We start from the raw sequence: 14,529 nt of genomic DNA on the forward strand, positions 1-14,529 counted from the left end.
CCGCTATAATTGAGTTTTGGTGAATCACAGAAACAATTAATGCTACTCTGCCTAAACTTCCTAGTGGATTACAGTATCTGGATGACATTCTGCAATGCAGTCATATCTCAAAAATGGATCTCAGAATGACAGGACTGCTTGAATCTGGTCCAAATTGTGTATGCCACAAAAGTCAGAACCCTAAAGATGCAAAATCTCATTTAGGAATTTTACAACAAAGTGACTGGGTGTACATATATGTGAATGTATATGCGTGTGTATCTGTGAGAGAAATGTTTGTTCATAATGTCATTTTAAATAATGGAAAACCATTATTACATCCCAACTTAATCTCATGTGGCATAAACCCATACGTGTTTAATTTGGAAGTTAAGTCCCACTGTGTTCAATTGTGCTTATTCCAAGGTAAGTGTGCACAGGCTTGCTGTCTATGTCCCTCACACCCTTCAAGAAAACACCTGGCATCAACTCCAGACAAGCAAGAACTTTTCTTGCACTGCTGATATCAGCAGTGAAAAAGAATGTCCGCTTCTGCATACATACATACATACCCTTAAACATTTTGTGAATCTTTGTACTTTTGTCCTGATTTGAACTATAAAATGGTGATTTTCTTAAGTCAAAATGAGAGTCCCCCTAAACATTTTTTTTAGAAAAAAAGCACTGGATGTAGGCATCACAGGGTTCACTGAAACTTGCTCCCAGCACAAGGTGTACATGGTTATAGCAGCCTTGGCATAATATAAAAAGGACTTAGAAAAAGATACTGAGTCGCTTCTAATATGTCTTCTTCTTTTTAATCCCTTTTAATAAATTTTGGTGGGCCAAAGAATATGCTGAGTCTACAGCTGTCCGAGGAGCAGAAAATCACTTTGGAGCTCAGCAGGACATGGACTTCTGATTCACATCATGACTTCCTGCTGAGAAAGGTGCCTCCTTCCAGTCTAATTAGAGGAGACCTACAGCTGCCACTCTTCCAGTGCCTCTTTCACAAGATGAATTTCCTTGCTTTTTCCAGTTCATTCCTGTTAAAATTATTTAATCCTTTGAACTGAAAATGCCTCCCACCTGTCCCTGAACTGAATACACAACCTGTAGTTCAGGATTTAACACATTTCTAAAAGGCCATGTTTCAAAAGCTGGCATTTAAGAACTTCAGTATTTCAGGGCAAGCAGCTTTTATGCAATAGTGTGACGAGCAGACAGATTTTTTCTGTGCCAGCAAAGAAAAACAAGAAGAGGGGCAAAAAGAGACCCCCAAAACTCAACATTTCTAAGTGTGTTGAAAGTTGACTTCATAGTTCCACAGCATAGGGGACAGGTTGTTGTTCAGTGGTATAGCGCTTGATTTGCATACAAGATCGGTTCCAGGTTCAATACCTGCTGTTTCTAGATAGTGGGACAGAGTCCTGCTTGAAACCCTGGGCAGCCAGTTAAGAGTCAAATCATATGGAACTAGATGAAACAATAGTCTGACTTGGTATAACGCACTTTCCTAGGTTCCTGTGTTGCTTCCCACAGGTCTTTTCCCCCCTGCATCCCATAAATTGGTCAGAACATCTTTCACAGTATTGTATACATAGGAAGTGCATTTCTGCATGATGTGCTTATACCACAGTCCAAACATAAAGCATAAGTCCAAATGGCTTGAGAACACTTCTGTAATCAGGTGTTTGACTAAATCACAGTGTAGGGTGTCCAGGAAATTACAGTGTAGGGTGTAGAAAGCTGCACAAGAGCAACTCAGTAAATATAGAATATCGCTAGCTATGTGTAACTGACACCCATAATGAGGATTTCTACAGTACATGAAATTACAAAAGACTGATCCGTATCTGTCATTCCCCCCCCCCTTCATTCATCACAGTGACAAATGTAGTGCTAGACTGAATAGTTTTGTGACTCTGCTGAGCTCAGATAATAAGGTAGGCAGTAAAGGGAACACATTTCTCCCACAGGTTTTACATCAATGCATCAAAGCTGTGATTCTAAGTGTATCTTAATCATTTCTTCCCCAAAGTCTCCTTAAGATGGTCCTCTATGGCATCCAATAGTGCTCAAACATTCTCCGAGTACCTGAATATTTATCAAATAGTCTCCAAATACTTAATACTGAAAAGCACATGCTTTGTGTGCAAAAAGCACCACGTTCAATCCCCGGCATCTCCTGCCTGATAGAAATACTGCTGTCTGAACCCCTGGATTGCTGCAGTGCACGTAATCCAGAGAGGGGCAAGTTGAATGGGGGCTTTTCATGGAGTGGGCACAATCTGATGTTCTTGCTGTTGTGGCTGCACTGCACCAAGCTCCCTGCTGCTTTGGCCTCTCCCTCCCTCTCTCAGTAACCAGCACTGGGAAGCCAGGTCAGCAACACAGCCCTGCCTGTACTGTTCTGCCACCTGCTGCTGCTTGTATCTGTGCATATTTCTTTTTTTAAAATGATCTGTTTCTGAATTGTTTTGTGCTCTCTCTACGAGAGAGCTGTATCAACAAGAAGCACAGCATCCAGATCAAGGGAAGTAATGAAGGTAAAGGACCCCTGAGAGTTAAGTCTAGTAGCAGACGACTCTGGGGTTGCGGCACTCATCTCACTTTACAGGCCGAGGGAACCGGCGTTTGTCCTCAGGCAGTTTTTCCGGGTCATGTGGCCAGCTTGACTGAGCCGCTTCTGGTGAACGGAACACTGAAATCAGAGCAGTGCACGGAAATGCTGTTTACCTTCCCGCTGGAGCGGTACCTATTTATCTACTTGCACTTTTTTGGGGGCATGCATTTGAACTGCTAGGTTGGCAGGAGCTGTGACCGAGCAACAGGAGCTCACCCCGTCATGGGGATTCGAACCGCTGACCTTCTGATCAGCAAGCCCAAGAGGCTTAGTGGTTTAGACCACAGCGCCACCCGCATCCCTTAAGGGAAGTAATAGTCCCACTCTATTCTGCCATAGTCAGACCACACCTGGAATAACTGTGTGTCCTGTTCTGAAAACCACAATTTAAGAAGGATATTGACAAACTGGAATGTGTGCAGAGAAGGGAGACCAAAATGATCAAGGGTCCTGAAAGAAAGCCTTATGAGGAATGGTTGAGGAAGTTGTGTATGTTTGGTCTGGAAAAACAGGAGACTGAGAGGAGCCATGATAGCTATCTTCAAGTATCTAAGGGTTGTCACATGGAAGATGGAGTCAGCTTGTTTTCTTGTGCTCCAGAGGGTAGGACCCAAACCAATGATGTCAAGTTACAAGAAAGGAGATTCCAACTTAACATCAGGAAAAACTTTATGATAGTAAGAGCTTTTTGACAGTAGACCGGACTCCCTTGGGAGGTGGTGGACTATCCTTCATTGGAAGTATTTAAGCAGAGGTTGACCGGCCATCTGTCTTGGATGCTTTAGTTGAGATTCCTGTATTGCACAGAGTTGGACTAGATGACCCTGGGGTCCATTTTATCTCTCCAATTCTGTGATTCTATGATTCTAAGCAGTTTCCAACCCTTCCATCAACTCAACGTGTTTGGAGTGCCCCGAGGAAATAATTCACTATGATTAAAAGCTAGCCCTATCCATCAAAGTAAGAGATCCTCTCCCCCAACTCTCCATCACCTTCCCTCTTGAGCTCTGTGGGGCTTCTTTAGTCGGGTCCATACAGAGTCACTTGAAAATGAAGTGATACACCTCAAGGCATCTTGATAATAGAACAATCTAATGAGGTAAAATGAGAACCTTCCTTGAATTACCCCAATGCACCTTGTAATTCAGGGTATACACAGAGCTGATACACATGCCTAACCCATGGCTATATAAACAAGTAAGGTGTTAAATAATTAGCTGCATTTTATACCTGAATTCTTCTCACAGCCTCTGAGATTCTTTACACCTATGGATTCAAAAGTAACAGCCTGACCCATTTACAGAATATGATTATAACTTGATTACGTGTAAGTCATGCATGGAGTTTCAATGTGGGAGGAGATGATACTGCTAATTTTAATCATCTTAATGAGGACAACACCTTCAAACAATCAATTTCAGTCTCACCCAAGAGACTGCAAGCATGATTTTTTCCTATGAAGTGCTGGGCCTTACATGTAAATCAAAGTGTTAAACAATGAGATGTAATCAAAATGTTTTTAAATCTAGTCCCAAGCTTCACATTTAATTGGAAGCTTTCAGTTAAGCAATGACTTGTTATCTCTTTATCCTTGCAGATGTTTAAAACATATTTTAAATCAGGTTTTGCAACAGGCAGTTGTTGTTTATCCTCTGTTGTCTTCCAGAATGTAATTCTCAAACATTTGCTTTTTCTGGTCTTTATGCAGATTAGCTCAATTTTTTCAGCCCATAGTCCAGTGCAGAGATGGTGCTTAACTGGTTTTTTAAGACAGCTAGAGCATAGGAATTCTAATTTCTCTCTCTCTCTCTCTCTCTCTCACACACTCACACACACACACACACACACACACACACACACACATCTTGAGCCAAATTTGGATTGGATTTGGAGTAAGAAAATTGGTAGCAAAAAACTTTCCATATCTCAACACAAATATACCCTCTATACTTATATGCTATCTTATATTGTGTAAATTGCTTCGATTCAGATGCTGCAGTCAGTTTTGTAGCACCTATTTCTTAAACATGTATAAACATGGGAACTGATGGGTGAAGTTTTCTCTAGATTTCTGCAGAGTGAATGCCCCATCTTAACTCCTTGCAAATGCACACATTACTATCTTGCAAATGCACCTATCATAAAACTATCCTATGAGTACTTGCATTTGATAATGTTGAGTTCAATGGTTGATAGAACGGATGTCAGGGTCTTTATTATCCCTTGATTGTCTTTTCACCAGTAGGTGCTGACTTTTCAATTCACTAAAATGTGGGATTGAAGAAGAGTACAACTGTCTGTTTCAGCATGGAAACTAATCCTCAACCAGCACTTCTTAAGCAAGACTGGGTGTCCTCATGCCTCGGGTAAATAACAAATGGTAGTTGACAGAATGCATTGTTTCAGAAATGTACATTTTCCATATCCTCTAAATGCTGGCTTTGCCATTTGCTTGGCAATATTTGCCCAGGTAACTTCACTTTCGGGTCTACCCTTCAAGGAGTTGGGAAGGGCAAAAGTGGAAGTGAGCAAAGGTTACAGAAGTTAACGAAGCCCTGCTTATGGTAGACCAGATACACAGCTCATATTTATGAAGCCATTAATCAGTTAATCCCACTGGCCAATTAATTGTGTTCACTTCTATCCATTTTCTTCTAAACGATTCAGACTCAAAAGCCCCAGTGGGAAATGTGTGAAAGACAACATACCTCCTCCAGCTGCACCATGAAGGTAACATTGTGCCCTTGTTCTGATGTCAATGTGCCATCTGAAGTGACAACTCGGAGTCCTCGTGGGGCTTTGCCAGGACACTGCTGAGGCTTGGCTGTGTACTGTTCACGCACACCATCTGTGCAGTTATTAGATACAACCTTCCTATACCTGTTGAAAGCGGGAAGCAGACACAATAGTGTAAGGAAGGACCACTGCAAGTTGCTTACTTAAGACTATTTATCCTTTTTCAAGACCACCGCCACAACATCCCAGTTAGTTTAAGCAAATCATAACAATAACAGCAACTGTTATTATTTCATCACTTCTTACAGAAAAAGTCTCATAGCCATTTACAACAAATTAAGAATGCACAGATATAATAAAGCAGCCAAAATAAATAAGACCATTAATGACACTAAATGTTAATCTGACAGCAATCGATAATAAGGAATTTTATCACAAAACAGCATAGGTAGCATGCACACTTAAAAGCAGATTCAAAGCAGATTCCCTCAAAGAAATAGTTGTAGTTTACCTCTCACAGAGCTAAAATTGCCAGAAACTCACAAAAAAAACTACTGTGCCCATAACTCTTTGAGGGGTGTATGTTTGCTTTTCATGTGCTTTAAAGGTATAGTGTTTACACAACCTAACACAAAATGAGGATAAATGGAGAAGAAGAGATGCCACCATTTCCAAAGCTCTGGCACTGATGTCAGCCAGAGAGGAAGGTTAAATATGACTTTCTTTTGTGCCAGCTCTAGACTGGCACAGCAGGGAAGGCTGGGTCATATGCATCACCGGTAGCTAGACTGTCTTAGAATCCCTTGGCAAGCCCCTCCACATTTGAAGCCTTGCACTGCAATAGACCTGATGAACAGCATGAGGAAAGCTTAACAACCATTCACAAATAATATTAACAACTAGATTCTGGTAAGTCTGATCAGAAAACAACTCACCCAGTGCTGTTGAGATAACTCTGACCAATACTGCAGTCTTTTGACAAGGAGGATGGGTTGTACCAAAATGCAGGCAAGCACTGGCCATTGGTGTGACGCTCAAATCCATAGTCACTGGTTTGAATGAAGGAGAGATTGTTTCAGTGATATGCAAATCAGAAGCACATAATTCTGAGAGATCATGTTACAGTGAAGCCTGCAGAGGTATACCACATTCACAGAAATACAGCCCTGGAAGCTTACTTTGACTTCTGCACATATGTCGATTTCACACAGGTATACATACATCTGTCTACAACTTGAGGATGGTGTTCTACAGCTCTGGGCTTCTTGTCTGCATTTGCCTCAATCAGTAATCATGGGCATACATAGAAGTTGGTCAGACTGACTCCTACCAATAGCTCAAAAACCATACCTCCCCACTCTTGCTTGGAGTGGCTAGGAGCCCCCCCCCCATCTGTTTGCATGCTCAGACAGATGGACCAACAGAGGAGGAGGAGGAGAGGTGGAGGAGAGCAGCAATGGAGAAAGACACTGGCAGAGCGTGAAAGGTGAAAAAAGCACAAACTTTTTGAGTTTCTGGTCTCTCCCGGCTTCAGAGGCACCAATACATCTCCTTGCCAAGGGCACATATGGGGTGGGTGAGGGTGCTGATATAGCTCCTTGCCAAGGGCACAAGGAAGCCTAGGTATGGCTCTGTCAGTAACTGTACAAAATTTGAGCCTGGTTGATTTTGGATTATGACTATTCATTTCAGTATCATAATTTTAGCAGAAACTACTCTTTAGTACCCGGTGGATGGGTAGGTCAAAGCACAGTGAATATGTACCAGACTCCCCATGCATTTTGTTGCCTTCACTTCTCTGGCTTGTTGTGTGATGTTGGAAGTTATCTAGAGGATAACTATGGCCAGAGGAAATGAAGCTGCCTTGTATCAGATCTCACCATCGGTCAATCTAGTTCAGTAGATTGTCTATTCTGACTCCCCACTAGTTTCTAAGATTGCCCCCCAGATTTGATATCTGAGATTCTTTTATTGGAGATGTCAGAGGGTGAATGTGGGACCTTTTGGGTGCAAAATGTGTGGTCCACAACTGAGCTGAGTGTCGTCCCAAGAATTGCTCAATTTCCTTTGAAAACAAGTGGTATGCAAAGGGAGGGCAGAATGAAGGCTGAACCTCTGCTAAGACTGCACAAGAAAAGGTACAGAGGTAGAGAAGGGATGATGCAGTTAGCACTTGTTGGACAGCCCTGTCCACTGCTATTTTTCTAGAAAAAGAGCAATGAACACCCCCCCCCCATTATTTTAGAATGGCAATGGCGCCTACCTTAGAGGTGCCAGAATTCAGCTCCATAGTTCCAGCTGAAAAAAACGCCCTGACCCCATCCGTTCTTTTTGGCAATGGAATTGATCCAACATTTTCACTTCACTCTTTCATATGTATAACATTCCTGAGTCTTTTTGCAAGCATGCTAAACACTGGTTAATTGTTTTGCAAACAGATACTTGGTTACCCAAAGGATGCAAAATAATTTTATAAGCATCCTAAGTGGAGAGACAGCATAAAGGCTATTGAAATTATCATTCCACAAGTGATAAAACTCATTTTCATTTATTTATAAATGAGGTTTCTTTCCTCTGTAATCTGATTGTCAACACACTGAAATGCTTGTATTGCTGAGGTCTCATGTATCAATATAATTAAAAAGCTGTAACGCTGCACTCTCACAGCATGTTCAATAATCAAGTGAAAGGCAGAGCAGCAAAATATGCAGAAAAGAGAATGCGTGTTCAAAGCCTGATTTAATCAGTTTGAGTTTTTATGCTACATGCACCCTTTCTTCTAGGCAAGGAATCCTAGATGATATCGCTCAGTGCTGGATATGGATGACACAAGTGCTTAATTTTGAAAAGAGCAGAAGCAGGGCTCAAGCTGTCCTTTGAATTGCCTTGGGAGTCCTGCCTTAGTTAAGATGTTTTGAGAGCTGGGTGTAGGTGAGAGAAAAACACTCTGCATATACTCAGAGATGCATATCTTCATATATTCCAGGACTGAACTCTGTCAATGAAATCATGATTCAGACCTCATAGTTAGAGTCTATTATTCATCAGTAATGAATCTGTATAAATATGCAATTCAATATAATGTACCAATATACTATAGATTACTATGCTGTATAACTCCACACCCCCATAATATACTGAACTGGTGGATATGGGCTATATCCCTTGGTTGAGGCAATTGGACCCCTTCAAATCTATGGGCTATATCCCTTGGTTGAGGCAATTGGACCCCTTCAAATCTATATCATTGTTGTCAGGGCCACTTCATTTGTATGTATGTTTGTATGGACATGCTCTTATTCGGATGCTTTCTCCACCTCCCCCCCCCCCCCCTTGTTGCTTAATAATGGTGCAAGGGCACTTCCAGAGAGATTGCTTATTCACATAAAATTTGGTTGGCATCCCAAACTTTCCAGCACAATTATCTCATCCCTTTTGTAAGTGCAAAATGTCTGATTAAAAATTTGGAAAGTGCAGGATAACAACCACTAGCTGGCAATGTTGCGTAATCTCCGCTTGAAGATGTCACGATGAATGTTCACTAAACAGGTAACATTGTACAACCTCTATGTAAGGCTTGTGTGAATGTATCGGCATGAATGCCCAATGAGAAGCCGGTTAGGAAACTCCCCAAAGTTCCTTTAGGTCAAGGACTAGGAGAAGAGGCATATAGACTCAAAGTAAACTTGAGCATGGAAGCAATCTCTTGAAACTGAGAGATTGCATGCATCCTTGCTTGTTATACTCACTAGTGTATAAGTAGAGCGTTCTTGATGGACTATAACATTTGCCCTGGCAGCCTTGGATTTGCCATTTCCAGGACCCCTCCATCTATATTAAGTTGCCCTGAGAATCTAATGTTTCCCAGGGTCCATCGCACCTAGGATACAGCTGAAATAAATAAAAAATTGTCCAGTAGCACCTTAGAGACCAACTAAGTTTGTTCTGGGTATAAGCTATAAGGCGGGGGAAAGCTTATACCCAGAACAAACTTAGTTGGTCTCTAAGGTGCTACTGGACAATTCTTTATTTATTTCAACTGTGTCAGACTAACACAGCTACCTACCTGAATCTAGGATACAGCTGTAGCAGCATTTCTGAAGATATAAGAGTTGGCGGTGTGGGAGTGACAAAGGGCAATTTGTGTGTTTGCATGACTGGGGTCCAATTTTAAGAGCATAATTGATGTATGGGCATGAGGTACTGAATTCTTCTCCTGCCTGAACCTAGCTGGAAGGAGAGTCATTGGGAAAAGGAGGTGTATGCATGGAGGTGAAGTGTGGTTGGTGGAGAAGATTCTACAATTCTCACCTGCGCACACCTTTTGGATTCCCTCCCAGCATCTTCACTATATAGCACACCTCTTTACCCTGACTTTTGACACCTGAGATGTGCATTTTTAGGTTGCACCTTAATTCTGAGATTGTAAGTTGTTTGAAACTGTTTGCGCAGGCAGGTGCATTATGTGGCCCATCAGAGCAGCAAAATAAGCAGACTGTACAACGGTGATGGGATAAAATCAGGCCAAAACTTTATTGATAGCAGTAGACAGGGCAAGGGTTGGCATGGCACTGGGTCCCAGGATCAGTTCATCATTCCACAAGTCCCATGTTGATGGAATGGATCTCCTGGGTTTGGATCGCTACAAAGCTGTATGACAGGAGTCAGCCAGTGTTGAACCTTGCCATGGTGCAAACCAAGCAAGCAAGGTCTCACTGGGAGACCAGGGTGCAGATTCCAAGCACTGGCAGAGGAATGGGAGTGCGGAGGGAACAGACCACCCCCGGCACCACTATGCCATGCCCCCACAGGCAGCACATCATGCCCCCAGAACGCACACCACGCCTCTGCGGGTGCCGCGCCACTCCCCCCGGGGCACGTGTCGTGCCCCCCCAGGGGGCGCCAGCCACGCCCCCGCCTGCTCTCCACACCCATGCAGCTTTGCCACTGATTCCAAGCAGGCAGATACTGAATCCTCAGACCCCTTATGCCCCCCCCCCCAGGCTAGGTTGATCCTGCCCAATGCCATTTTTGCCCTCATACAAACAGCATTCTTCCGCCTAACAAAGGAAGGGAAAGGTGAAAACAAAAACCAACAAAGTGCGAATCGGGTTGAGAGAGAAAAAATCATTTCTGGTCCCGTCAACCAGCAACCCAAAATTGCTCACTGAAGGCTCTAACCCAAGGGTGGGCAGGAAGGAAACTCTCATACCAAAATGACTGTGAGCTCCAGGGGAAGCAGCCTTATATAGGCTTCCCTTCCCCTCTGCAACAAGGACAGCTTTTTCCTATGAGCACATCACACAGAGAAGATACTAAGCAAAAATCTTGCCCAGCATTTTGCTGCAATCTATGGGCCCCTGTGCTGCCAGGCAAAGGCGTCCTGTGCTTATTGCGCACGGAACAGGGCTTTTAGCATTGTGTTTTAAGTGCTATAGCCCAGCTTGTGATTTTAAATTGAAGGACAAGTAGTGAAACAACAGCAACAACTTTAACTTCCATTTAAGATACATTTGTATGTTTCTACCACAAAACTAGCTCTCTGCAGTAAGCAAACAGATGTTGACTTTTGATTGCAACATTTTTTGGTTTTGGCAACTCTCTGCCTGCCTGCCTGCCTTTACATCAATTCATTCACCTACCTACACACAGAGAGAGAAATATGCTGAGAAATGACAGAAGCAACTCCTTTGCATCTCACTAGAGAGGCATTAGCATCGCTCTTTCACCTTGCAGACCTGTAATCTAATGAATTTCTTGTCTTCTCTCTGATGCACACAGAACTCTGATGATAACAACAAATTGCTCCCTAACTGCAGACACAACAGGCTGCCTTGCAATCAACAAGCATCAGCATCAATTGGGACAAAGGATGAACCCCGCTACTTAAATCTGAAAATGGGAGTGCGCTAAGATCAATAGCATTACAGCCAGACATCTGGTGTTTGAAACTGGTATTTGACATGTTCCCTGACAGCCAGACACCTAAGGCTGCAATCATGAAACCCACTTTACCTTGGAATAAGCCTCACTGAATTCAATGGTACATGCTTCTGAGCAGACAAAGATTGTGCTGCATGTTACGTTATTACTTTCACACGACCGTAATGGTTACCCATACTGTAACGATTGCTCCAGTAGCTTTTCCACGCTGTGAGGTTTAACACATGGGGTTTTTTTAGGTTTAAAAACCCACGGGGAGGTGTGAGGGACACTGTAATGTCTATGTTTGTGCATGATTATCCCATATAGTGAAAGCTATGGTTTTCCCAGTAGTGATGTATGGAAGTGAGAGCTGGACCATAAAGAAGGCTGATCGCCGAAGAATTGACGCTTTTGAATTATGGTGCTGGAGGAAACTCTTGAGAGTCCCATGGACTGCAAGAAGATCAAACCTATCCATTCTGAAGGAAATCAGCCCTGAGTGCTCACTGGAAGGGCAGATCGTGAAGCTGAGGCTCCAATATTTTGGCCACCTCATGAGAAGAGAAGACTCCCTGGAAAAGACCCTGATGTTGGGAAAGATGGAGGGCACAAGGAGAAGGGGACGACAGAGGACGAGATGGTTAGACAGTGTTCTCGAAGCTACAAACATGAATCTGACCAAACTGCGGGTGGCAGTGGAAGACAGGAGTGCCTGGCGTGCTCTGGTCCATGGGGTCACGAAGAGTCGGACACGACTGAACGACTAAACAACAACAACAACATATGTAGAATATCACTGACTTGGATAAGAAGATTCAAATAATAATTCAGTTAATCTTTGGATCAGTGGTGTATCCTATCCTCCATGTTGATATCTGAGTTTTGACAGCAGAATAACAGGTGCTGAAAACTGTGTGGGGTGGGGAATGCTGTTGTGCTCAGGTTCTGCTTGTGGTCTTCTCATAGGCATCTGCTTGGCCACTGTGAGAACAGGATGCTGGCCTAGAGAGGTCATTGGCCTAATCCAGCAAACTCTTCTTATGATTATACATTGCCTGCAGCATTCATTTGGTAGGTGAGTAGTATACCTTATGTTCCTTCCATGGTGGTCGTGTGAACTCCAAGGTTTACATGTGAATGCCCCCTAGTGCAGAGAGGTCCCATGTGTGGAATCTGTCTTCCTCAAACTGGGGAGCAAAAATGGGGGGGGAGGAATTCTGCACCTTCAGTAATTTATGTGGTGGTCCCAACACTTACTCCATCATCTACATGGTGGAGGAAAGGGGGCATATCAAACATGTAATTATTGAAGTGGGGCTATAACTTTGGGTACAGAAACCTCCTTGACACACCATGAGGTCTGTTCTGATTATGAAGTCTTTTATCCTCACATAGGGAGACATTGTGTGTTAAACCACAGAGCCTAGGACTTGCCGATCAGAAGGTCGGCAGTTCAAATCCCTGCGACACGGTGAGCTCCCGTTGCTCGGTCCCTGCTCCTGCCAACCTAGCAGTTCGAAAGCACGACAAAGTGCAAGTAGATAAATAGGTACCGCTCCAGCAGGAAGATAAACGGCGTTTCCGTGCTCTACTCTGGTTCGCCAGAAGTGACTTAGTCATGCTGGCCACATGACCCGGAAGCTGTACGCTGGCTCCCTCGGCCAGTAAAGCGAGATGAGCGCCGCAACCCCAGAGTCGGCCACGACTGGACCTAATGGTCAGGGGTCCCTTTACCTTTTACTATCCTCACATAAAGATAAGCTGTTCTGACTCATGGTGCTTTAGCAAAGCAAGCTAGGGCATTAAACAAGTAATGGAGGTCACTGTTACAGCCAACCTAGCACAAAAACGAAATGATCCATTTTTAAAAAACATGTCAAGATTTGTTTTCGTACAGAATAAAAAATAAAATCTGCAGCTGGAGTGAAACTTTGCATGCTGCAGTAAAATGCTGGGAAACCTGGTAAATAAATGCTTTAATAACATATGTGTCACCCCATAATCCATTTACTACCTAAATAAATACAATTTGGCTTCTAGGCAGTTGCTAGGTAATATTGTCCTTAGGACCAAGTACACAATTTTCATTGTGGTAATCATTTCTGAAACACTATTGCCCCCTGGTAGTGAGAAGCAGGCAATGCATGCAAATGTAATCTCTCTGCTAAACTGACTTCTTTCCTGTTTTGTAACTCACTCATTCTTCCAAAGATCATTTTGGCAAGACGTTACTTTCCGTTTCTAGAAACATACATTGTTTTTTTCAAACCTTTCTGGTGAAATAGTTTCAATCTGTAGTTTCACAGAAAGTGTTTATTTTTTTAAATCATTATTTTGGGGTAAATACAGATTTTTCATGCCCACCCCAACAACAACAACAAAGTAGTAGGTGCTTGAGTAATTAATTGTGGAAAGCATAAAATTTACTTTGGAAAGACATAAAAGTAAACGGATGTCTGAGGCCAGTGCTGTTTCTACAATACCCTGAACTATGGAAAACATAATTTGATGCGAGTTACCTCATGCTCTGCATCTGAGAACATAAGATTAGTAAAGTTTGTATTAAGAATCAGGTATCATTAGGGATGGATCAATCCATCTATCAGATAGGCTTTGTTTCATTTGTTTCATTTTTCCATCCTTAGATTCAGTTCTTCACATTTCTGTGGCAATTTGGAATTTTTAAAAATAAGTTTCTCATTGTTATACAGACTTTCTCCTAATATATACATTTTTGTGTACGTTGTCTGGAGAACTGCATCACAAGATTCAGAAAAGTACAGATTTTGAAAGATAATTGCATTTCAGATCGTGCATTGTTTTAATAAGAATAAGAATTTTATTGTTTATATGCCGTCTATCTAACTGGGTTGCCCCAGCCACTTTGGGTGGCCCCCAACACAGTACAAGAAGTGCAAATTAGGAAGTTTCTGATTAAAATTGAATGTTTCTGCATCATCCCCATGACACAATAGTGCAGAAAGGGAACCTTGATGTGATAAGTATGCACGGTTGCATGACGATTCTCTTTTCATAGTGTTCTACTGATACACCAATGTGTATCTACATATTGGTAAAACACCCCACAAAAATAATATTAATGCTGGAGGCATCCATTGGAAATGGATTATCCATCATTTTTTCTTCCACTCACCCATTAAACCCCCTGCATGCCGCAGATTCTTTGCTATGAATGATTTTCAACTTAATTCTCTACAGCAAGTTTGTTTTTGAAACGACAACAACATGTGCACATTATACAT

At 42.5% G+C, this 14,529-nt stretch overlaps 1 protein-coding gene across 8 annotated transcripts in view; it reads right to left on the reverse strand.

Annotated features, from left to right (window-relative positions):
• The window catches only part of SORCS1 (sortilin related VPS10 domain containing receptor 1), a 424,966-nt gene that overhangs the window by 106,064 nt on the left and 304,373 nt on the right, over positions 1-14,529 (reverse strand). For all 8 annotated transcript variants that reach the window (XM_083441628.1, XM_083441634.1, XM_083441632.1 and 5 more), the window contains exons 17-18: positions 6,277-6,390; positions 5,314-5,485 (exon numbers count right to left, since the gene is read on the reverse strand). In XM_083441628.1, coding sequence (XP_083297754.1) covers positions 5,314-5,485; positions 6,277-6,390 — 286 coding nt within the window. The remainder of the gene's footprint in view (positions 1-5,313; positions 5,486-6,276; positions 6,391-14,529) is intronic.

This window comes from Podarcis tiliguerta (assembly GCF_965153285.1).
Source record: "Podarcis tiliguerta genome assembly, chromosome: 5".
Classification (NCBI taxonomy): domain Eukaryota; kingdom Metazoa; phylum Chordata; class Lepidosauria; order Squamata; family Lacertidae; genus Podarcis; species Podarcis tiliguerta.